At 35.3% G+C, this 24501-nt stretch overlaps 1 protein-coding gene across 2 annotated transcripts in view; it reads left to right on the top strand.

Annotated features, from left to right (window-relative positions):
- LOC150102817 (transcription activator GLI3-like) overlaps positions 1–8486 on the top strand; it is a 154412-nt gene extending 145926 nt beyond the window's left edge. For both annotated transcript variants that reach the window (XM_090399258.1, XM_090399257.1), the window contains exons 14-15: positions 4584–4697; positions 5460–8486. In XM_090399258.1, coding sequence (XP_090255384.1) covers positions 4584–4697; positions 5460–7387 — 2042 coding nt within the window. In that variant the 3' untranslated portion in view covers positions 7388–8486. The remainder of the gene's footprint in view (positions 1–4583; positions 4698–5459) is intronic.
- The last annotated feature ends 16015 nt before the right edge of the window (positions 8487–24501 follow it).

Raw genomic sequence — 24501 nt, 5'->3', positions numbered from 1 at the left:
AAGGAAAAATGGAATTTGCATTACCCAGAATACCAACATTTGACGCTGGTAACTAAGTACGTTGGCAACATAATATTGTTGCCAGCATGTGTTTTCAGATATAATGAAACTTGGTTCTCCTTGATTTAAGCTAAGAAAGCATAAATGATCCTGCTAATAACGAACTTGTAATGTGCTAAGATTATTCCCCCGCCCACTATCTTGTTATCCTGACGATGTTACTAGAATGACATAAAATCGTAATGTCCTTAACTAAATGCTTATTTTACCGTAGTATCTCATTCTTTATAACGTCTGACTGCACTGAAACAGGAAAAGCCTTCTCTGAGACGGGCCCACATCGCGGAAACCATTGTCGTTAAATATCCTTTTCTTATTGGCACGCTGCTTGATGAAAAATGTAACGTTACAAGAAACCATAGAAAGACTTAAAATGCTGACATGTTCGTTTTTAATGCAGCAGATTGCCTTATTCTGTTTTGTATAATTTGTTCATTACCGTTTGTAATAATGGTTATGTATGCATTATTGATTTGACACCACACTTCTTATTTTATATTTAACTGGGCCGTGGATACGCGTTTTTTTTCCATCTTGTCACTGGTCGAAAGATGATAGTATCATAATTGCTTCACTTCGGTTTTATTAAAAAAACAAACATACAGATCATAATTCAAATTATTATATACCTATAATTAATAGGTATTAATACTGTTGGCCATACAAATTAGTTGTGAGATTCGTCGCTCGCGACAAGTAGATAGCAACCTACACTCTCTGTCCAAAAAGAAACCGAACTTTTCGAAAATAGAAGAAACTAGTGGCGCCACCTGTTGTATCTTTTTGTTGTCGAATGCGGCAACCTTCATTAGTGTTGTGTCAACTGTTTATGACATTTGTTTCATTAGAAGTCCAGTTATAGTGCCAAGAGTGACAGTGTGTTTTGATGAACGGTCGAAAAATGAGTTTCAAACAGAGAGCTGCGATTGACTTTTGTGTGAAACTTGGTAAAAGTTTTACCGAAACGCATCAAATGCTTCAAAAAGCATACGGTGATGTATGCTTATCCCGTACTCAAGTTTATGAGTGGTTTAAGCGATTTCAAAGTGGTCGTGAGACGCTTGAAGACGACGAAAAGCCGGGCCATCCAAAAACTGGACTGAGCGAAGTTTGCATCCAAAAAGTGCGTGATTTCATCAAAGAACCCGAAATCGTCCGTGAGATTGATTGAAGATGAGCTGGGGATTCCAAAATCAACTGTGCACAACATTTTGACCGAGAGTTTGGGCCTTCGTAAATCGAATTCGCGATTTGTTCCTCACAAGTTGATCGACGACCAAAAAATGTATTGAATTGAATACTACAAGGACCTCATTAAAACCGCTTTTAAGGGCTCAAACTTCCTTGAAACGATCGCTACTGGTGACGAAACGTGGTGTTTTGAATATGAGCCCAAAACAAAGCGCCAGAGACCACCAGAAGATGGGCATCCGAAAAAAAGTCTCTTGGAGAAGTCAAAAGTAAACACAATGCTGATTTTTTTTCTACGATTCCAAGGGCATTATCCACAAAGAATTCATTCCGCCTGGCCAAACGGTCAATGGTAAGTTTTATCTCGAAGTTTTGAAGCGATTGATAGCGAGAATTCGTCGAGTACGGCATGAATATCGTGACGACCGACCGTTCGTCAAAACACACTGTCACTCTTGGCACTATAACTCGGCTTCTAATGAAACAAATATCATAAACAGTTGAAAGAACACTAATGAAGGTTGCTACTTTCGACAACAAAAAGATACAACAGGTGGCGCCACTAGTTTCTTCTATTTTCGAAAAGTTCGGTTTCTTTTTGGACAGGGGGGTGTATTATATTCATATGTTCCAAGCTTTCCCAGCAGGATGGTAGAGTTGGAAATCACGAACAGCGCATTGTCAACCCAACCCTCAAGAAAGAGAGGAAATAATAATAAGAAACTGGCTAAATAGGTTCACTACCGACTTTCCATTGTGACTCACCCGTAGTTCAGTAGATGTCGACGATTCCTTTTGGCTGGATACATCTCGGTTGAAATCCCATCTTCGTGCTAACACGCGAAGAACTCATATAATGGCATTTAAGCTGAAGGCGAGGATGGTCTCACACAGAACTAGAAGAGTCTCTTCCTCCCGCAAAACTGAAAAATCGGCAGAACAATATACGCAATTAGCAGAAATGACACCCTGACGACATCATGAGGTTATGTGTGTTAAACACATTTGACTAAACTGCAACTACGATTCTTATGTTATTGAGCAGTGATACCTTGTAAACAGAAATGGTTGCGAATTTTGTCCTAAGACACTGATGACTAAAAATTAACGCAGTGCAAGTTCTGCTTCAAACTAGGCAAACCAATGAAAGAAATCTTCGAGACGCGAAAACTGGCTTGGTTGATCATAGAATGATTTTTCTTGATGATGTCTGAATATTGAATATTTTATCTATGAACAAAATGGATTAACATGTGGTGTGGTTCACGACGAATCTTTATCCGTGAGTTTAATCAGTTAGGAATCTCATTTGGATTGTGCTAATGTATTTTGATGCAAGATCAGAGTATGTAACGGATTGCAACAAATGCTTTCTCTCATTCTTATTTCTCCTTGCAGGAATTTCTGTCTGACAATGGCGTCGTTTTTTTTTTTTTTTTTTTTTTTTTTTTTTTTTTTTAAATAACGAAACCTGTGGTGCGTTCATAATTAAAAGAAACACACGTATAAACCACAGTGAAAATTATTTAATTGTTAATTTCCTAATTCCGAAATTATATTATTTTTTTAATCTATTATTAAATTGTAAGCTAACAGTTTGCGCGTGAGGTATCTTCACGACTTAGGTATACAGAAGCTGTTGACTTCACATCGGTTGCTTCAGTAATTTAATAATACGCAGCACACATCCTTTCGGACGTTTACCATCATCATCATCAAATTCCTGCCATGTACCCTCAAGGGGTGTATAGGATAGGAGTACTACATGAAAATTTTACATCATTACTAACTTCCTATCTACGATTTTCCTCCAAATCAGTCTGTTACTTGTCAAGACTCCAACATTATCAGATCTTATATTTCTATTGTCTAAGGTACTTTGTACTGTATCAATCCACCTATATCTTGGTCTTCCTCTGGGTCGTTTTCCTGCCAACCGGGGAGAGAACACTTGTTTTGCCAATCTTTCTTCGCCCGTTCTGTTTAAATGACCATACCACCTGAGATTAGCTCTGCTAACGCATTCCTGGATGCTGATGATGTCAAGTTCTTTCCTAATATCCTCGTTTTTAATATGATATTGCCATTGATGCCATCTGTAATCTTTCTCAGGACTCTCATATCTGCAGTCTCTAGTCTTTGGTCAAGGGTTTTATTTCTGACCCAGCTCTCAGATCCATAAGTTAAAACTGGTTTGAACACAGTCTTGTATACAGCTAATTTAGTGTTCCGACTAATTTCTCTCTTATTCCATATGAATTTATTCAATTGACTTCCTACCATTCCAGCTTTGCTGATTCTGTTGTCTATTTCCATATTTAACTTACTATCTTCACTAAAAATTGTGCCTAAGTAGCTGAAATGTTTTACTTGTTCCACAGGTTCTCCGTTCACAATGCAGTTGAAATTCGGACGTTTATATTGCTATTAATTAAAGAAGGGTCACTATCTATCCCGGTTTCGCCTTTATTGAGGTATCATCAGCGGGAGCTAGACCTAGAATGATACCGAGGTTGAATCAATGCAGAAGTGATACACTGAGGTAATTGATGTGACGTTAACATTCTATATACACGTATAGTAATCGTGACGATACTTCACACAAACTTTGCTTACGCTTGGATAAAAGACTGAACAAGAATAGAATTTCTTTTCAAGTGTAAAATGACCTGGTTTTTGTTCTGCACGCATTTCACTCCCTAGATATGGCACCTTGTGAGTTTTTTTTTATTTTTTTATTTCGATTAAGACTCAAGTCGGCACTGAAGAGGATTAGATGACGTCATCATGATTATAAAAATTGAAGGTTGTATTTGTTTTTTTCAAAAACGCAGAAGTTTTGCAAAATTTTCCAATTGGGATGCCAATTCTCTTGTTTCATCAACTCTCAAAGGAACCACTTCGAGATAGACAGCATAGAAATATGCAGTTTTCTTAAGGGGGTAAAAAACGGATTGTTAAAAAACCATCACATGTATATACATATTTTGGGCATTTATCCAACTATGTTCTCATTAATAACCGTTAAATAATAATAAGAATTCACATAGATTGTTTTTTGAGAAACAACAAACAACAGAATAAGTTTCATTGAGGATGTTGCCTGTAAAATACCGAGGAGGTGTTGATATCTCAACTCATATGATTGCATTGCGTTTTGCATTCTTTTTACAATACGAAATTCTTTTAGAATATTTGTGAGGAATTAATTATGCCTTAATACAAAAGAAACGTTTTTCTTTGCTGAAAAAAAAAATCATATGATTATGAGCTAATTCCTGAAAAGTGATTAATATAAATAGATGACTCAGTTTGTCGATTTTATTTTGCAGGTATACGTAGACTAGAAGGTAATTCTAATTCCGGGGAACGTCCTTGTGTGACAGATTTAAGAGGAGGTGGAAATGCGAAGACTTATATTGACTTATCTTTTCCTACTGAGCAAGGTATTACTTATTTTAGAAAACTTGAGATAATTATCATTTTAGCCATGTCGTGCTTAATTAACCTTTACTCGAATTAGAGCAAATTTAAAAGTACTAGATTGTGGCAACCGGTAAGGATATTTCCAAGCGCCAAATATAGTTAATTCTAGTTTCTTTTAGCATGAAGTTCAATGCTCTTATGATGTATAGTGAATTACTTATGCCTGTAGTCTGTTGTTGGTATTTTTCAGTCTGGCTGCGATCTTTTTGCAGTCTACCAACTGAAAGATTGCGCATTTAATTTATTACAATGCGTTTGCGCAACATATTTGCACATATTATAAAAGATTTTTTTTACATACTGTGAATGATTAAATACAGATATTTTTATTTGGATTTAATCATTCTAATAATCATATTTGAACAAAGATTCTTCTGAAAGATCAATTTTAGCTTGTAAATATTAAAACCAATTGGCACGTAACATTTTAAATGTCTGTATTTTTAACGTGGAAGGAATTTGGTTTCAAAATTCACCGGCCCATCTCGTTCCCTATGCGGTGGTGATTTCGAATATTTAAAACTTCATTTGTAATATCACATAAAATTATTATATTCTGATCATTCATTTCATTAGCCACCCTTGTGCAACCCAACATACCATTTAGTTTAACTTGAATATTAAATTTTGAAAGCGAACAAATGCATACCTTTAACTTAATTGAATAAGCTGTTTACTTAGAATTTTTGCTAAAGGATTGTATTTTTTTATTTCCTTACTAGGTTATTCTCCACAATACACGATTCTTGAGAACCACCAGTTGCGAAGCCGTCGTAATAGCTCGGCCAGCACCATCAGCACATTCTACGGTAGTCTTAGTTCTGATATCAGCAGTCATAAATCTGGTCGACGAGGAAGCCAAGCGTCGCATACGTCACCCAGTCAGCACAGTGCTCTATCATCATGTGATCCAATCTCTCTGGGAAGCTCTCGCCGCTCCAGTGACTTAAGCAGCCTTTCAGGAATTTCTCCGACTTCAGTTGCTCGGTTGCAGTCTCTCCATTCGCAAGCAATATCATCCCAGAAGATAAACCCCAAAAACGCGTGTGGCCAAAGGAGAACTCCGTCAATTAGTTCAGAAGGAGATCTGCCTTGGAATAAAGAAAGGGTTATTTCTCCCATGTCTAGTGGCAGTTGGAAATTTCCAAAATCACCGAAGTCCTTGGACAGTGGTTTGTCAACGATGGAGGACAATCGAAATTACATTAAACGATTGACCCCTCTTCCTCCTATTGGCTGCTCTGTAAATAGCTCGCCCAGTGGACCAGGTAGCAGGAATCATCATCCAAATGAAAATTTTTTATTGGATAAGTGCGAGGAAGACAAGCCGATCGAAGAGAATCGGGATATAGTGCTTCCAGACGAGATGATGTATTACTTGAATCAGGTCACTGAACCGTCCATTACCATACAAACATCGGGAATGATAGCTCCTCAAAGTGAGCCACTTGGTGATGACGTATTCAAAGAGAATTTGGGCAGGAAATCTTATTTGCCAAATGCATGTTCGAGTAATTTTTCTGGAGTTTCTGATTCTGCAGCAGGACAAAAGAGAACAAATTCTCGACAGTTTGTAGATATGCAAGCAAATCCTATATTGCCACAGATGGATGGCTCAGGATATCAACAGTCTTCCGAACCTCCTCAACAATCTGCATATCACCATTCCAGTGGTCAGTTCAGGGAAGAAAATTCGCATCAGAATCACTCACTTCCTCCTAGTCAATTCCGGTTTGAGCCAAATCAGCATATATGTGGATATCATCACGATCATGTAAGCAGAGATGTCAGCCACCAACCGCTTGGAGTAGTGCACACGCAAGTTTGTGTTACACATAATCTTGTCCCTGGTAATTTTACGTATCCTCAGTCGCAGTGCACTGTTACTTCAAATCCAGTAGGCCAAAATTTTAATCCGGCATTTAACATGGAAAACCAAAATAGAAATGCACCCGATTACTATTGTGCCAAACCACAACCTGTAAATTATAATTCAAATGTGCAGATTACTCACGAATATAGCAACCCTAGCATGCCTAATCCTCATGTAGTCACTAATAACAGCACAACCCCACAGAGGCATTTCATACAAAAGTCTTGTTATAATCCGTTACCGACTCCAAATACTCAAGTTTATTGCGTGGAGCAACAACAGCCTACTAACTGTCCCAGTACTTATCACAATGTACAGTCAACATGTTCTAATTGCTCTGCATGTTATGCTAATATCAGAGGTCAGACTAACCAGTTTGAACAATGGCCACAAGGGTTTTCTGAAAACCCAGTTCCATTGCCTTATGCTCAGCATCGTAACATGAGCAAAGCAGAATTAGATCCAGAGTTTGGCAGATTGCCCAACCAACACGGAGGAGTTACAGTGCCCTGTGAAAGTCAAATTCCGTTATCCCCATCATCACCAACAGTACGTAGTATGAATATCTCCAGAATAGGCCACAAAGAAAACTGCGAAATGCAGAATGCTGATGGAACTCAAGGGAAAAATACCTGTCAGTGTCGGAGTAGTATTAGCAGGAATAATCCAACTCAAGCTGTCCCGTTAATGAGTACTTGCAACATGGTAATTAATGATATGAATTCCACATTAACCTCCTTAATGGAGGAAACTAAATATTTAAGAATGTTGCAGTAAGATGAAGTAAATGCTTTGGACAATAAGGAATGTGGTGTACATGATCTCATATTGAGATTTACATGAATCGTTTATTTACATTTCGAAGACCCCCCCCCCCCCAACTAGGCGATTAATCGTTATGATTTAAACTGGAATTGACGCTGTGTTCTACAGTAAACGAACATACTTTACTCGGTTCCCTCACTCAGACCATTAGTGCCATTGGAAAAAAAGGTTTTGTGAGGGGGGGAAAACAAATATCTTTTGTCTTTCATTCTTATGCAAATGGCGATTTGATATCGACACTTAGTGGGAAAGGTGTTAATGTTAAAATGTCTATTTTATTGAAAATAATTTACCAAGTAGTCTATCATTGATGACTATTCACAAAATATTTATAACATTGGAGTTACTATGTTGTTCCTTGTTAATATTTCTCGTTCTCGTTTAGTATACTACTTCGTTACTTCTTTGTGTCATTGTACATAACGGCATTTCATCGAATTCCATTCTCCGAGCTAATAAAATAGCCTACAGAACTGTAAGTAGTCATTCCATCGCCGAAGGTATTTATGAAATTGATTCATTGGCTGGCTTAGCTTCATTATTCGTGTATGTTTTATCTTTATTTTATTTTATTTTATTTTTACTTTTTTTTTTTAGGTTTCTGTAGGAATGTGTGTTAAATATGATTCACTGTTTACGAGCGTGAAAGTATTCAAAGTATGAAACAAACTTTGCATAATACCTAGTTTGTGATAAAGAAACAAACAAAACACTAATTGTAAGAAGGTTCCTTTCCAAATTAAGCTCTGACCGGTCAGTGAGTGAATTCGCATTCACCATCATCACAAATATGGTGGCTAGACTTCAATCTTTCCATGCCGTTGAAACTTTTTCTGTAGGAAAGAAATTCTAGCAAATAAAGAAAACCTGTGATAGCGCCCTTTCCTTGGTGCAAACAGTGCCTTACACACAAATATCTGTTTCTTTAAAGAATAAATGTATTTTGTTAACCTTTATGGTACTTACTCTATTGTTAGCAAATGCAAAACATTCTTGTGGTTGTTACTATGCTCAATGGAAAGCAAAATGGTAATTTTAACAAATAGGCAGAAGTTTTAACAGAGGCACTTTTTGCCATATTTTCAGTGTGAGTACGATGTAAATAAACATATTCGTTTCTTGTAAATAAATAAATAAAATTTGAAATTGATCTGAATTTTATTTTCACTTTATTTTATTTTCAAGTGCAATCGAATACATTTTTTTTTTTTTTTTGAACATCTAATTTTTCGTTCACATATAAGAAAAAGTTAATAGAATTGCAAGCAGTTGTGGAGCTGTCACATGTTCACTTTGCACTAACCATTTTATTTTTTTATTATTATTTTGTTTTCTGTGTAACGAGTACGGTTAATGGTCAGTGACAAGCAGTGGTTGCTCGTGTCTTGAAATCGTAGGGGTGCTGCAACTTTCGAAATATATATATATATATATATATATACACTGTAAGTACAGTGTATACGTGTTTGGATAAAATATCAAAATTATGATAAAAATTAAAAAAAAATTAAACATGAAACAATATTGTTTATTGTCGATAAAATTATACAGTTTGGTGTAATTCAAAATTATTTAAAAATAAAATCTATTATCATAACCCCAATAATGTTCTAAAATAAAAACTATAACAAATGTTATGTCTTTAATTGTAATGTCCAAATATTTAAAGAGATGGAGTAAACACGATGAACACTACGAACGCTCTACTACTCGCGCAAACTGCATATAAACAACAGTGGAACTGCGAGACGAACAGTGCCGCATTACGCTAATAGCTCGCATCTCACTATGACGTGCATATGCTTGCGCGCGTAGGAATATGACACTGTGGTAAACACAGTGCTGCTAGTGTTGATGGATTTTTTTATTATTTTTTATACAAAATAAGAGAATTGTATAGGATTGTTGATGATAAAATTAAATATTACAAGCAAATATAAATAAATTAATAAATATATTTATATATCGAGAAAAATTGGGGGTGCTGCAGTTCCGCAGTGCCTATGCACGAGCCATCCCTGGTGACAAGTGTGAAGTTACAACTTTGTTGTATTGCATTATTTATTTTGCAAAAAAAAAAAAAAATGTTAGTGCTACAAAGCAATTACCTGTGCAGCAATACTTTAATGAAGTAGGCTGCTTCATATGGAACGAGACACTCCATTTTCATCGCGTATCATGATAGGAGGTCTTTGCGATTTCTTCGATAATGCCTTATGCTGTAGATTGTGTATATGCGTCAAACTTTGGTACGTTGTATGCATTGCAAAAGTGTATACAGTACCTTGTAAATAGTTCATAACGTACAACAATGTGACAAGCGACTCAGGTAATTCAACGTTTCATAAACTCCCCCAAAAATAGCGAAATAAAATAATATAAATAATAGTATGCCTAAATCTGGTGAAGACTGAACTTGTTACTTCTAAGTTAAAAATTGCATTACGGAAAGAAAGGTTTGTTAATAATAAAAAAAAAAAAAAAACTTTCTATTCCTTATGCAGTATAAATACAAAAAGGTGTGCATTTTGTTAAAAAGTTCAAGAAAAAAATTTTCCAGTCATGCCAAGCACCAGGGACATTCTACGCATTGATTCTCGCATCCATTCTTTACCAAAATGCATGTTCCATTCAGATGGGGGGGGGGGGGGGGTAAATAAAATAAATATTGTGTATCTCTACAATTTCGTATGTTAAAATGCGCAAACATTATCTCATGTGTTTAGTGTACAAAATTATAAACAAATAAATTATTATTTTTCATTCCTGTAACACGTAACTGTTTTTTTTTTGTTGTTGTTTCCGACCTAATACCTATCAAAAGTGTCGATTAGATAATCGTTGATGTAGCGAAATTATTGCGCATCGAAAAAGGAATTCATTAGGGGGGGAGGGAAAGTGCAATACTTTTATACAATGAACGTTAGTATTGAAGAAACCAACGTGAGTCTGGTTGATGAGTTACTGGCACGCTATTAATGTGCACTTTCTCGCTAACTGTTAACGTGGTTTACAAAACGAAAGTTTTCCTTTTATCGATGAGCCATATACTGTAGCAAAGAAGGACAAACCGAGGTAAGTTTTTATTTTTTTTTTCAATTAAAAAAAAGTTGAAGATCAGTCATTTTTTCGCTTACCAGAGAATGGAAAACACACACATAATATGTGCATCCATATTATCCAACGTATTTTGACTAGCACTGGTGCTAATTTAACAATCCCTAATGTATATCTGAACTTATCAAGCGTTCAAGCGATTTAGTTATCGATAACTAAAATGGTTAATAACAAACTAGGTTTATGTTTACTGCATGAGTGTATATGCTGTCCTGAAGTCAAGGAAAGGAAGTTATTCCCTCTTCTAATGAGAGCTTCACGGATACGTAAATATATAAGTTTGTTGTTAGTGGCAAATAGTGGTCCTGAACAGCTTTCCCCTTCCCCACCCCTTTTGATATTTGTTCTTTGAAAGGCCAAAGTGCAAAACATTTGGATAACTGTATAAAAACACAAACTGGCCAAGTGATGGAGTGTACTCAAGGGGATTAAAGAGTCATATTAGAAACGTTATTTAAAAAAAGAAACATAAAATTAATAGAATATTTATTGTAAAATTCATAATATTTTTAAATTGAAAAAATAAGAAAAATAGTGGTGTTAATGGTAATTATTGTATAGATATAAATCAAAGCGCCTCAAAATCTCAGTCGCTATCGATGATCAAAGATGCCCTTTTGGAAAAAATCGAGGATTGAATCATCCTGCTTAAGATTTATCAGGGTTTTTCAGCTGAATGCGAGTTAACACTACAAATATATTTCCTACAAGATGCAATAATTTCGACTGTAAATATCGAAAATAATTACTGGATTTCTCGGATATGAAAGTAAGTTCTTCAACCTGCTCTAATTGTTATCATAGCAGAAGATAATAACATTTCACGTAACCCTTGCCTTATATTAATATATGCATAACCAGTTAACTAGTTACTCATATGTCTCTTCTAATGATTTTTGTGGATTCGAAAGTTATAGGTTTCTAAATTCGATTTTGTAAAGTTAAAAGTTAGTTTTCCCTTTTCTTTGAGCGTTCTTCAAATTATCCTTCACTGTTGTAATGAAAAATAGTTCTCACATGCAGTACGTATTTATGGTCGAAATGGTTAGTTAATAGAAACTTCATTCGAAAGAATATTTACACTGAATTAGTTCACATAGAATCCTACAAACGAATCCATATCAGAATAATTAGTGATGTAAGTTTGCCAGAGAAGCAGCTACACTCCCAGCTAACAGTTCTTAATTTATTCATGGGTAACCTTTTTGTTCTTTGCACTCATTCATTTTTGAATTTCAGCTCAGCGTTATATTCTCAAGTACCTTATAAACAATGATGTAACCCTGACTGAAAAGCGTTTCCGTAGCTGCAGTTTGAAAAAAGACAATTTTGCGTCTTGGAAACATCTTTTTGTATACTGAATACGACACGACATGAAAGTGAGTAACGCTTAATTATTATGCAGCTACTATTCGTTTTAACTGCATCATAAGTGCAGGATTAATATGGACTTAGGGTAAGTAAACAGTACGCATACGTACGAGTATAACAATGTGATGATAGCTGCAGAAAAGTATGGCTTCATATACAGGTGCTCTATACAGTAATTGCTCTTCAACCTAATATTTATTTATCCTCATTCCTATATATTTATAGGAATAATAAGCTATATTTATCCTTAATCCTATTGCGGATGTCGACTTCCTACACTCTCGAAATGGATATGGAAATGCTTCTTTATGTCTGGATCGCGTAAAAAGGCTTCACAATATTCTTTAAACAAATGTACACATTTTGAAGACGCTGTGATATAGTATGGCCATGTGTTTCCATTGTCTGCAGCCAAGACATGGTCCATAAGTCCTGATTTTTCTTGTTGGCGAAAATTTACATATCCATAGGTCCCTTTTCTTATTTTCATTAAATGGTCAACCTGTCCATAATTTAAATTACAGAATGAATTGTATAAAATCATGGATGAGACCATGGATTAGTCTCACCCTTAGTAAATGATTATAAAGAAGCCACTGTTTCAATGGGTGAGGAAGAAGAAGAATACTATAATCGAAAATCTAGGCGATCTTCTGAGGGATTTTTTCACATGAGAGATTGTTCTGGATGAATATTTATCAGTGGAGCGTGTATGAGGATATAAACCATCAATACTCCATTGATCGTAGAGATACTGCATTCAGTAAGAGATGTCTTAATGCGACAGTATTCTTTAGACATGATACTATCCATAGAGTATATCTTATTCACTCGATATATTAGGGGTGTTTCTAATACCATTTTTGACTATCAGGGCAGTGATAATCCGTATGAACATACACCCTCTGTCCAAAAAGAAACCGAACTTAATCGAAAGCGGCAACCTTCATTAGTGTTGTGTCAACTGTTCATAACATTTGTTTCATTAGAAGCCGAGTAATAGTGCCAAGAGGGACAATGTGTTGACGAACGGTCGGAAAATGAGTTTCAGAGAGCTGCGATTGACTTTTGTGTTAAAGTTGGTAAAAGTTTTACCGAAACGCAAAAAGCATACGGTGGTGAATGCTTATCCCGTACTCAAGTTTACGAGTGGTTTAAGCGATTTCAAAGTGGTCGTGAAACGCTTGAGGACGACGAAAAGCCTGATCGTCCAAAAACTGGAGTGAGCGAAGTTAACATCCAAAAAGTGCGTGATTTCATCAAAGAAAATCCGAAATCGTCCGTGAGATTGATTGAATATGAATTGGGGATTTCAAACTCAACTGTGTACACAACCTTTTGATCGAGAGTTTGGGCCTTCGTAAATTGAATTCGCGATTTGCACCATCTCATCGTCCGAGCATTGTGAGACAGTTTTTGAGCAAAAACCAAGTTTGTGTATTGGATCACTCGCTGTATTCACCTGATTTAGCACCCTGTGACTTCTTTCTCTTCCCTCGACTTCATTTGCCGATAAAAGGAAAGCGATACACCATTGAAAAAGTACAAGCGGCAGTAACCACGACCCTCAACCGATATAAAAACTCATTTAACGAATTAATTGACCATGGCAAACGCTGTATCGAAGCTGAGGGAGAGTATATTGATTGAAATAAATGATTTGAATAATTATATGGCCTGTGTTTTATTTTCTATCAAAAGTTCGGTTTCTTTTTGGACAGATGGTGTATTTCACTGTATACTCGTACTTTCTATACAGAAATCTAAAAGTCTCTGTAAGCGGAAAAACTGATAAAGATACCAGCTATCAGTTTCCTAAAAAAACATTTCCAAATAATAATAATTATAATAATAATGGAGTAGGAAGAGCTCCATTTGTCCTTTGGGAAATAATGTGTGAGAAGACATGCCCATATTTCAAAACTGCAGATAAGAACCAAAGAGAAGGAGAGAGAGAGAGAGAGAGAGAGAGAGGAACAACATCTACTAATTCAAGAAAACAACACATCTAGGTTGAGGGGGGAATACTAGAGGAATAACTACTTTTAAATAGTATATAAAAATTAGCATTATTTGATGTAACAGCCCATCCTGTTAGGGTTAGGTACCAAGAGATGGCAGCACTTGTTTGCCAGCCTCTTCATCGGTGGCTGTCTATAATTAGTGATAGACATGGGCCAGCTATCTCTGATTGGCAATTCAATCTCTGGTGGAGATTGAATTGCCCACTCAGTCTCCTAAAGCTAGATAGGGTATATAAAGGCCTCGCCTACTCCCTATAAGGGAATAAAAGGCGTTAGCTGATTTGTTTTATTTTTTTTATTTATAGAAACTTTATGTCCTCTTATCATAGGGTATGTTGTAATCTCACAAATCGCAAATCTTAATGGCTTGTTTCCTATAATTTTTATTCACGAAGAATATTGCGTCAAACTACTTAAATCTAAAATTATTATCAGGGAACTGATAATTATATTAATAATTATATTAATATAACGAATGAACTTAAGATGCTCTGTCTGATCGAAGTTGAAACTCCACGTAACTATGTTGAAACTCCATGTAACTATCCAACTGTCCAATTTTGTAAGATAATTCAGTTTGAATGCTGCGACAATTTCTTTATAGAAATATACAATTTTATATATTTTCCTTGTTGTATGCAATCAAAAACTTAAATGCTCACTGATAATAACCCCAATTAGAAATTTCCTTTCCGGTACTGAAGCAATTGCCAAAACACTTTTAACAGTAAAAAAAAAAAAAAAAAAAAAAAAAAAGGAATGGGTAGTCTAAGTGGACGAATGAACTACAGAATAGTCTCAGAAATGGTGTGGCTTCCCATCTTAAATTTGCCTCGGATGGATTATAATACACTAACACTTTTTCGAAACAGCACATTTTATAATTAGACTGTTAAAATTACATTTTTATTTAAATATTTCTTCAGTATTATCAGATAGCAATCATCTGACATAGTACACTGATCCTAAGCCATTATCTCCGATAAGGTAATAATTCAAAATAATTCTAAACATTCGTTTAAAAAACATTGAAGAGTGTTTCCAATTTCAATCCTCTATGTGACATATCACGACGAAGGCTTGTCATCCTCTCTTCATTTATATTTCCATGTTTTATATTAAAAACATACAAATACAAATTCGCCTAATTCCTTTTATTCCCGAAAGGGAGTAAGCGAGTTCATTTAATCCTAACTTGACTTTTAGAAATGGTGGAGGGGGAGAGAGCCAATCACAGATAGATATCCCAGCAATATCAATGAGTTTGACTGGCAGCCGTAGACGAGAGTGTGGTAGATAATTACAGCCATATCATGGTCCCTAAAGCTGTGAGTTCTATATTTCATTTTCATGAGTCGAGTCCTTGAGATTCCGGGAAGAAAATCCTACTTCCTGCTACCACGGACTGACAAACAAAGTAGATCCGGGAAATTACTTGAAAACAGCCTATGAACCCATCATTTTAACATAATTTTTTGATAGGACAAATATTTAGGCCCATTCGCAGGTCGGTCCACCGGGTAATTCCATATCCAGCTGAGCTCGTCCGGCCCTGCTTACCTTGCTAGAGATCGACTTTCTTTCTGTGATCGGAAACCGATTACAGAAAGGCATAGAGAATTTCCTCTAGTCGACAATTAAGACTAGAGGAAGTCGAACTTATGATAGCCTTTCTTTAAGCACCCAGTGCTATGGATGCAAACTCTATTTGTACAGAGCTACACAAAAACACACTGATTGAAATTAATATTTATGAAACTGTGACTGAAATATTCTCATTAAAGTTTTTTGGCACTTTGTACATTCAGCATAAAACTACGAAACATGCATTAATGAATAATAATAATAATTATTATTGTTGTTGTTGTTGCACAGGCACCAACAACATGGTGCCTGTGCAACAACATGGAGTCCTAAGACCCAACGTGGGAGCCCAAACTATGAACACAATATCTATCGTACCTCTCCAAGAAACCATTAACCGACAAAGCACTTACAACTAACTCAGGCAACTCATTCTATTCATTACTTTTCAAGCGAAAAATCTAATCCTCACGCCCTTGTTAATCACATTCTTACCAACTTCCAGAAATGACCTCTTGTTCTGCCCCAACTAACCAAGTGCTGAAATATTTCCCCTGCATCAGTTCTATAAAAGCTTTTAAGTAACTTAAATGTTTCTATCATAACCCCCTTTTTTCGGTTATTAACCAACTTTTGCAATTGCCAAATCCTCAGTCACCCAGTAGCACAACAATTTCGTCTACCTTTGTCACCTCTCTACCATCTGTACTCTTTAAAGTTATTCTTTGGGATTTCCTTTCGCCTGTTCTGCTAATCTCGTCTCATAATCTGATTTTGCCATCCTTACAATGCTAGTTACCTTTCTTGCCCGATCCTTGTACTGTTTATTAGTTAGCTGGTCACCTTTCTCTTTATATACCCTCGACATCATTTTATTTTTTGCAGCTCATGCCTAATGATGCTATTCATCCATCTAACTCTTGCCCGATTTACTCTCCTGACCTTGAGTATACAGTGTGATATTGCTTTCTCCAGATATCCCCATGCATAATAATAATATACTACTACTACTAATAATAATAATTTAATAATAGTGACATATAAAATTCTTCTTCACTCGTCTGTCCTCAAGACGGGTTGAGTCTCTCATCGATAAGCCTTCCACCTTTCTCTGTCCAAAGCAATCGTTTTCAAATACCAGGCGAGAAAGCCGTTTGCACAATGTGGCCAAACCAATAGAGTTTATACTTTTTTTTTTTTTAACTTTTAAGAATTATTGAGTTAGGGATAATCAAATCTTGTAGCACTTGTAGCCTCTGCTACTACCTTTGCTACTACCTCTGCTACTTCCAACTACTAACCGCGCTCAAACTTACTCAGTTAAGTAAGTTTGAGTGCGGTTAGTAGTTGGAAGGAGGGAAATCCACACTCTCCCTCGATGAGTCTTTAGACTCCCTGTAGGTGTCTAATATACTGTTGGTAGAAACTAGTGGTGGCCTGAGAAAATTTTAAGTGGGGGTTCTGCTGCATATACCAAAAAAAAAAAAAAAATCCTAATCAGTAACGAATTTATTAATAAATAAATTTACATATTAAAAATATTTCATCCTCGCCACGAACAAACACCAATAATAAAAGTTTCGTATCAATAGCAATGACAAGCGCAAACGAATATCGGCGTTAGATCGCAGTGCATTTGTTTCGTGTAACGATAATTGAAAAAATATAATTCTTTTCATATTTTCAACAGTGACACTCGTCATAATTCAGCCTTGTATCTATAATAAATAAATAATTATATGTTATTTTAACAAAATAAAATAAGATTTACAAAAAATAGTTCACCATGCACAGGCACCAATAATAAACGTTTCATATCTCACAGAAATAAGGCGCGTAAGCAAAATTTAATTTTTTTCATTTTTTCCTTGGGGTTCTGCAGTGTCACAGTGCTTATGTATGGGCTGCCACTGGTAGAAACACTGAAAAATACACTGCCATTTTGGTATTCTGGGCGACTTCTTATCTAGGAGTGGGCCTTTCATTGCATAGAATAGCTTTGTTCCCCCGGCTATCCTGTTGTTAATTTCTGTGTCTACCATGTTCTTGTATATATGATCCCAAGTGTTTAAAGGAGTGGACTTGTTCCAGTTGATGGTTCTCTATTTTTATTATGTGTTTTAGTTGGTTTCTGGATATGATCATTGGTATGAACTGGATATGGAAAGGCCACCTGAAGCTTCTACATCTTAGATATGCTAAATAAACTACCTTTTGACTACAGGAACAAACTACAAATACAAATACAACTACAAACCTTACAAACTACAATAGCCTGAAAAGAGCCTCAACCCTGTGGAGGTCGCAGCTGATCTGACAGATACATGCAAATTGTTTATATAAATATTCTTATACATATCCAGTATATAGCTTGCAGGTCATGAGTAGCTGTGCATTCATAAATTATGAGTGATATCCGATGTCAGTATGGTATTGGTTTAGTTTTTTTTTTCTTTATTCAATAATTTCTAGATGGTAACTGAAAATAAATAAACAATCATATATTATATTTGTAGTATTTTTTTTTCTTTTAGTTTTATCGCATTTTAGTAGTAATGAATATCTCTCAGATACATGCGACCTACGCTGCAATTTTTTCGAGTGCGACCTCCGCAGGGTTAAGGACATACCTATGAACAAGAAACACGCACACTCTACACGCTTTATAAACTTAACGAAACACAATATGTTAGTTCAGGCTTTCCAGTGTGTGTGTGTGAATTTCTCATCCTATGACTGTAGTAAATATCAGAACTATCAAACATCAGCCTACTTTCAACTCAGCACGAATAAACAATAACTAACTGGTGTCATCCTCAGATAAGCTTACTAAAAAAGCTTCGAGGATGCAAGCTGAGACATTACAATCGACATCAACAACTTTTACACTTAAGTGCTGCTTAATACATTAATGCAAAAATTATAAATATATATAATTTATTGATATTGTATAAATACTTTAAAAATGTAATCTTATTCATCGGCAACTATAAATTACCAACTGTAGTAACTATTATTAATACATTATGCAAAAAAAAGAAAACTTCTAAGAATTTCATTGTTAAAAAACCGGAACAATATGTTTTGTAAACGCATAATATATAATCATAATTTTAATTTTAAAAAAATATTGATTTTTTTTTTGTTTTTGTTATAGAAATCTAATATGGAAAGCAAGCATAATCTGCAACACTTAGTTACCACTTTGTAAAATAATATGTTAGATTGTCACTTAAGACTATTACTGTATATATGTAAATATCTTTGAGATAAAAAAATATATATATATTAGTTATTCATTATACAAAAAATTCTGATTAATTTTAATTGTTAATATTAAAAGAACATGTGTTGTAAATACAAAATATAGAGGCAAGAAAGTATTATTAAAAACTTTAATTGAAATCCAATGTAGAAAATGAACCATAGAAGCAGCACTTAGTACTGATTTTTGTAAAATTATAAGTTGGACTATCACTCAAGATGATTATTGTATATGTGTAAATATTTTAGAAATAAATAAAAAAAAAATATTATTATTAACAGACAGCAAGACAGAAGCAAGAGTTCTTACATAGTGTTGCGAAAACTTACAGAAAAATAGCAAAAATTATTTACTACATAATTTTAATATTATGCAGAAAAGAATTATTCATTGTTAAAATCCTTTCACATTTCCTACTAGAGACCATTCAGGCGTTAAAGATTGTTCTTAATTTGTCCTAAAATTTAGAATATCTGCTATGTTCAGTAAACGCTCGAAGGGCACTTCGGTCAGTTTGATGATCAAATATTCATAAATAAAAATAAATTATTTATTATTATTATTATTTGACACCTCCAGGGAGTCTAAATTATTTTATTAATGCTGCAGTATAAATATACTACATACTTGTATAAATATGAAGGTTGAAATGTTAATTTTAACAACTGAATGTTGAACTCACAAAGTGTATTTAAAAATTTGAATGAAGTTAACATTTTAAACTCTATTATTATTATTATTATTATTATTATTATTAAACTCGCCCTTTTCTGTCTAAAACAACATTGCGCCATCTCGTGAGCAGCTTTGAATAGTCTTGTATCAGTTAAATGCACAATATTATTTAGACAGAAAAGAAACTTTGTTTAATAATTTTGATTAAAAAATCACTTCAAAGAAGTTCTTTATTTTATTGTGTTCTCCAGAGTGGCGTTTAGTTTTCTGTTCTTTGCATGTTATTTTAAAACATGCAATCCGTAAGTTCGATATTTGTTCTGGAAATTTTCAGAGTGCAGTATTCCGATACTTAAAATAAGCTAGCATTTTTTATAAATAGATTGTTGGTGTTTATCGAACTGTTTCAATTTTAGAATTACTAATTTGTTCACGAAACGGTGAATAATCCATTAAATAAACAAAAGTTCATATTTTCAGTTCATTCTTTTTTATTTCCCTCTCTCCAACACATAACGCCAGTTAAACAAATACCAGCAGATGTTTACAGCGAGCTAAAAAATAGTAGTACGTGGAATATCAATCGCAATTGACTGTTTGCAGTTTATACGAAGCAGTTGCCAGCACTCTAGAATTTAGCATTTAAATATACCAAATTGGGTGCTACGTTCTATAATAAATGATAATTGTGCATTTAATTTGTATTTTCTTAAAATAGTCACTTGCAGTGCTAAATCAAGAGTGCTAGAATTTACGCACATTCGTGACAGTATTTTTGAGCTTTACAATTGTAGTTACATAGCGTATAAGCTATAATTACAATAGCGGAAATGATAAAAGTTAAAAATAGCAGATCTCCGGATATGCGCATATAATAGCAGGCGAAGTAAACTTTCTTCATATATCAACAGCCCATGTGAAACAGAAAATTAGCAATTAATTTTTGTTAACAACGTAGGGATATGAGGACACAGGGATAGGGGTGAGCGTTGTGTAGTATACGTGACTTTCACCAGCAAAATAAAATGTGATGGCGGATGTCTATTATATTCACACCCAGTAAAGATTGTAAGCGTATTGAATTTTAGTATATGGGCTAACGATTACATAACTCGGAAGGAAAGCCTGTTCTCGAGACCGAACACGAAATTGATACAAGCTACTTCAGCTCTTCCCAAGCAAGCAAGCAAGCTTTTGGTTTCATATCGAGCGATGAAATTCATCTAGAATACGCTTTACTATTGATGATACTGAAACGAATTTGTATGGATACTTTGGTAATCTATAGATAAATACAATCAGTAACATTATGTCTTTGAGATCTAGAGCAAAGGTTGGACAGTTCATTTCTGTTTGCCTTGTTAAGTATTTCAATATTCTGACTGGAGAAGTCTTTATATTCGGAGAAGCGAATACGCAACCCCTTCCCCATTAATAACATTTTCAAATTCATGTTGATTGAGCTACTATAGCTATTTTTGAGCCAACCCGGTGAACGATTTTTTTTTAAAATAATAATAAATAAAGTTACTGAAAACCAATAAGAACGAATAATACGAAAAACCTGATGATTCTGCTGCTCAGACTAACAAAAAGAGATTCTGAAACTGGTAACCGATTTTAATTAGTAATTTATTTTTGAGAGCCGCAAACTAGGAAGAGAAAAAAAATTGGCAAAAGAACAGAAGCAGACTGTTTAACAGGGAACGGGAGGAAGTAAAATCCAGACAAATAGATGCAGAGATGCCTAAATCGGAAGAACAACATGTAGTCTTTGTTCGCAACAGCTTCTAATCCTGTTCAGAACACCAGGACCTCCTTGTTTTGAATAATCTCTTCTACATGTCAGCTTCACGCCATCAACATTCAGAAGAGTTATTCTTTCATATTAATATCGATAGAATTCTTGTGGGTTGTCTTTCAAATAAAAATGTCAGTCAACTTCAGGTTTTTCTGAAGTTGACTGATATTATAATTTCGAAAAAAAGCCAACCGTTACCTACCTTCAAGCACTGATGGCGAACCTATGTCAGGAGTGAAAAAAGTGTCACGTGAAAGAATATTTGCTGGCACGTTATCGAATTGCGTGAATATATAAATTCTGTATCCGGAATAAACATATGATTTTGAAGTAAGAAATATGGTGTGATGAAATAAATAAATCCCTGAATGCCTTTTTAATCTTCGAAAGGTATAGACGAAGCAATTAGAAACCGAAAGGAGAGCTGTTCTCCCTTATGAAAAAAGCATTGAAAAAAATAAAAAAAAATTGAAAAAGTTTCTTTAGTTGCTGGCCAATTCAACTTATTACAGTCTTCGACTGGTGGATATTAGAGCTATGGAAACAAGTACCAATTCCTCACGGTGTTAAACAAATGATCAGAAACCTCTGTTATCGAAAGTTATTTTAAACTTATAAAATCGTGCTGGAAACATATGATGTTCAAAATGAACTTCAAATGCAAAGTAGTACGGAATTCTAACAATTAAAATTCAGTTTTTACAAGAAAATCGATCGTAGAACTCACTATTTCAGAGAAAAATATACACTACTTGGAAAGAAGTTAAAGAGCACCCTCCCCCCCCATGGGCAAGGTGCATCATGCCATGTAGCGAGTCACGTGCTTGCAGCCGGTATAAATTTGATGAATATGATGTTCCCAAGTCAGTGCAACTGTGTCCGGGCCAAATGGCTCCGAAAAGGGAACTGGGGGACTTTGAAAGAGGCGTTGTGATAGGATGCCATGTTGCAAGCCTATCTATTCGGCGAATTGTTGACAAATTGGGCCATCCCCGGTTAACAGTCAGTGATACCATACTGAGATGGAAGTGCAGGGAGTCAAGTGCTAATCACGTTGACGACCCTGCCACGCTCACCGAACGTGACCGTAGGGTGCTACGAAGGATGATATGTGAAAACCATCATTCGCCAGCCAACAAGTTGAATGCGGAGTTCAGGCATCGACTGGAACACGAATCTGCACAAGGAATTTTTACCGGGGTAAAGAGCGTGTATAGTGGGACGTGGAAGTTTGGAAAACCGTGTTGTGGAGCGACAAATCACGTTACCAAGCGGATCGATGGGTGTGAGTGCGGTGGTTACCGGTGAACGTCTTACCAGAGTGCGTAACCTCAATTATGAAAATCGGCTGTGGTGGTGATGGTATAGTCACCACTTGGGGAAACAGTCCTGTTTCCCCTGGTTTGACCTAGGACTTCCGTTTGTAGTGCCGCGAACATTGAACTACAAGAGGTATCTGGACAATGCAGTGCTTCTTATTTTGTGACGTTTCTATGGAACTAAGCATTGTCTCTTTCGGGCAGACACCATGTCAAAAGGCTGCTGTAACTGCGTGGTTTGTGGACATGGTCACTACACTTGATTGACATCCACAGAGCCCTGATCTCAACCTTATTGAACTTCTGTGGGACAATCTGGAGCTTCGAGTGAGGTCAAGGGACGTCCTCCCCGCAACAGTCCAGGACCTCATTATATGCCTATTAGAAGAATGGTCAAAAATTTCTATTGATCGCTATCGTACGCTTGTGGAAAGTATGTCCGTGTGATTGCTGCTGTTGTCTTCAGAGCAAAACGTGGTCCTACATCTTATTAAGGTGGGCACAATGGCTGTTTGTTCCTCACACTACGAGATGATTTTTTACAGGATGCTTTATAAAATCACTGATAGCCTTTTGCAGCTGTCTGTGAACGGCTAAGACAGGAAATTTGCTTCTCTCCCCAGCCTACAACTTAGGCCTAAATGGCCTCACCTACTTGTTTTGGGGAATAAAAGGCGTTAGTGGAGTTTCTACAAAAGATGGTTGGAGAGTTGCCTTGATATGCATGTGTACTTCTGATGTCGCTGTCCAGTCTAGGAATCCTCTTAAAATTGACATCGTTCACTGCTTTGCGTCCCATTTCAAGGAATATTGTAGAATTAAGAAGTGCATACATTAAATAAATTCCTAAAATTTTGTAGTCGATTTTTATGAGATTCTGTGCAGAGAATAGTATTATATTAAATAACTTTATATAAAACACTTACTTGAATGCAGTTTGAACTATTTCTGCAGAAACAAAATAGATTTTTCGTTTGAAAAATATTGTATGTAATGATAAACGGGCGAAATTAACAATCAAGCATATTGCAAGCGCGATCATCATCTGGGACAAGGAGTTAATTCTGGAACTCAATACCAACATTAAATTATGGATGAGAAGTCATTGATTTGCATTAGATATCAGAGTTCGTATGACCACCAATAGAGATTATTGCGAATATCAAGAAGCTACAATATTTAGAAATTATCTAATTAGTAATTCTTTTTCTATTTCCATAAAAAGAAGTACACTCTGGTCTCTTTTTATGTGGATTTGAAGTTATGCGGTGCATAACTTCAAAACTTATGTATAGTACGCCCACAGATACGAGACCTTTCGACACTTCTGCGCATGTCAACAGAAGGAGAATCCATTCCTATAATAGGGTAATCCAGCGTTTCCCAAACTTTTCTTACGACCGAACACTTCACAAATCCTGATATTTTCATGGAATACCTTGGTTATATTGTAATGTATTAATTAATAATTAATTCTTCATTTAGCTCATTTTTTATTAATAATTAATAACTATCGTTATTATTGATTAATTTAACATAAACATCAATAAATTAATTTGTGCTGATTTTCATTGGCATACCCCATTCTGATCACCAAAAATTTATAATATTATTATACTGTAGTACTTACGAGTGAATGCAGACTTTTTTTTCCTGTGTGCTGATAGTTTTCCCCTCCTTTTGTACATCTTGGAGATTGCTATCTGTTGTGTCACAAACACCTTCAATAAGAGATTTCTTAACACCAAAATTAAAGAAAGTCCCTTGTCTCTTATTGATATTAGAATTTAAATCTGTAGGCCTATTACTTTTAAAAAATCACGGCACTACGGTTTCGAAACAAGCACTTTCACCCTACAATACGAACTTGTGAAGAAAGTATCCAGTATTACTAGATCTGAGAACCGGAT

The sequence above is a fragment of the Typopeltis vanoorti genome, chromosome 10 (genome assembly GCF_054136105.1).
Source record: "Typopeltis vanoorti isolate ZY-2024b chromosome 10, IOZ_Tvanoo_1.0, whole genome shotgun sequence".
NCBI classification, from domain to species: domain Eukaryota; kingdom Metazoa; phylum Arthropoda; class Arachnida; order Uropygi; family Thelyphonidae; genus Typopeltis; species Typopeltis vanoorti.
This window is presented reverse-complemented; position numbering and strand designations above follow the sequence as displayed.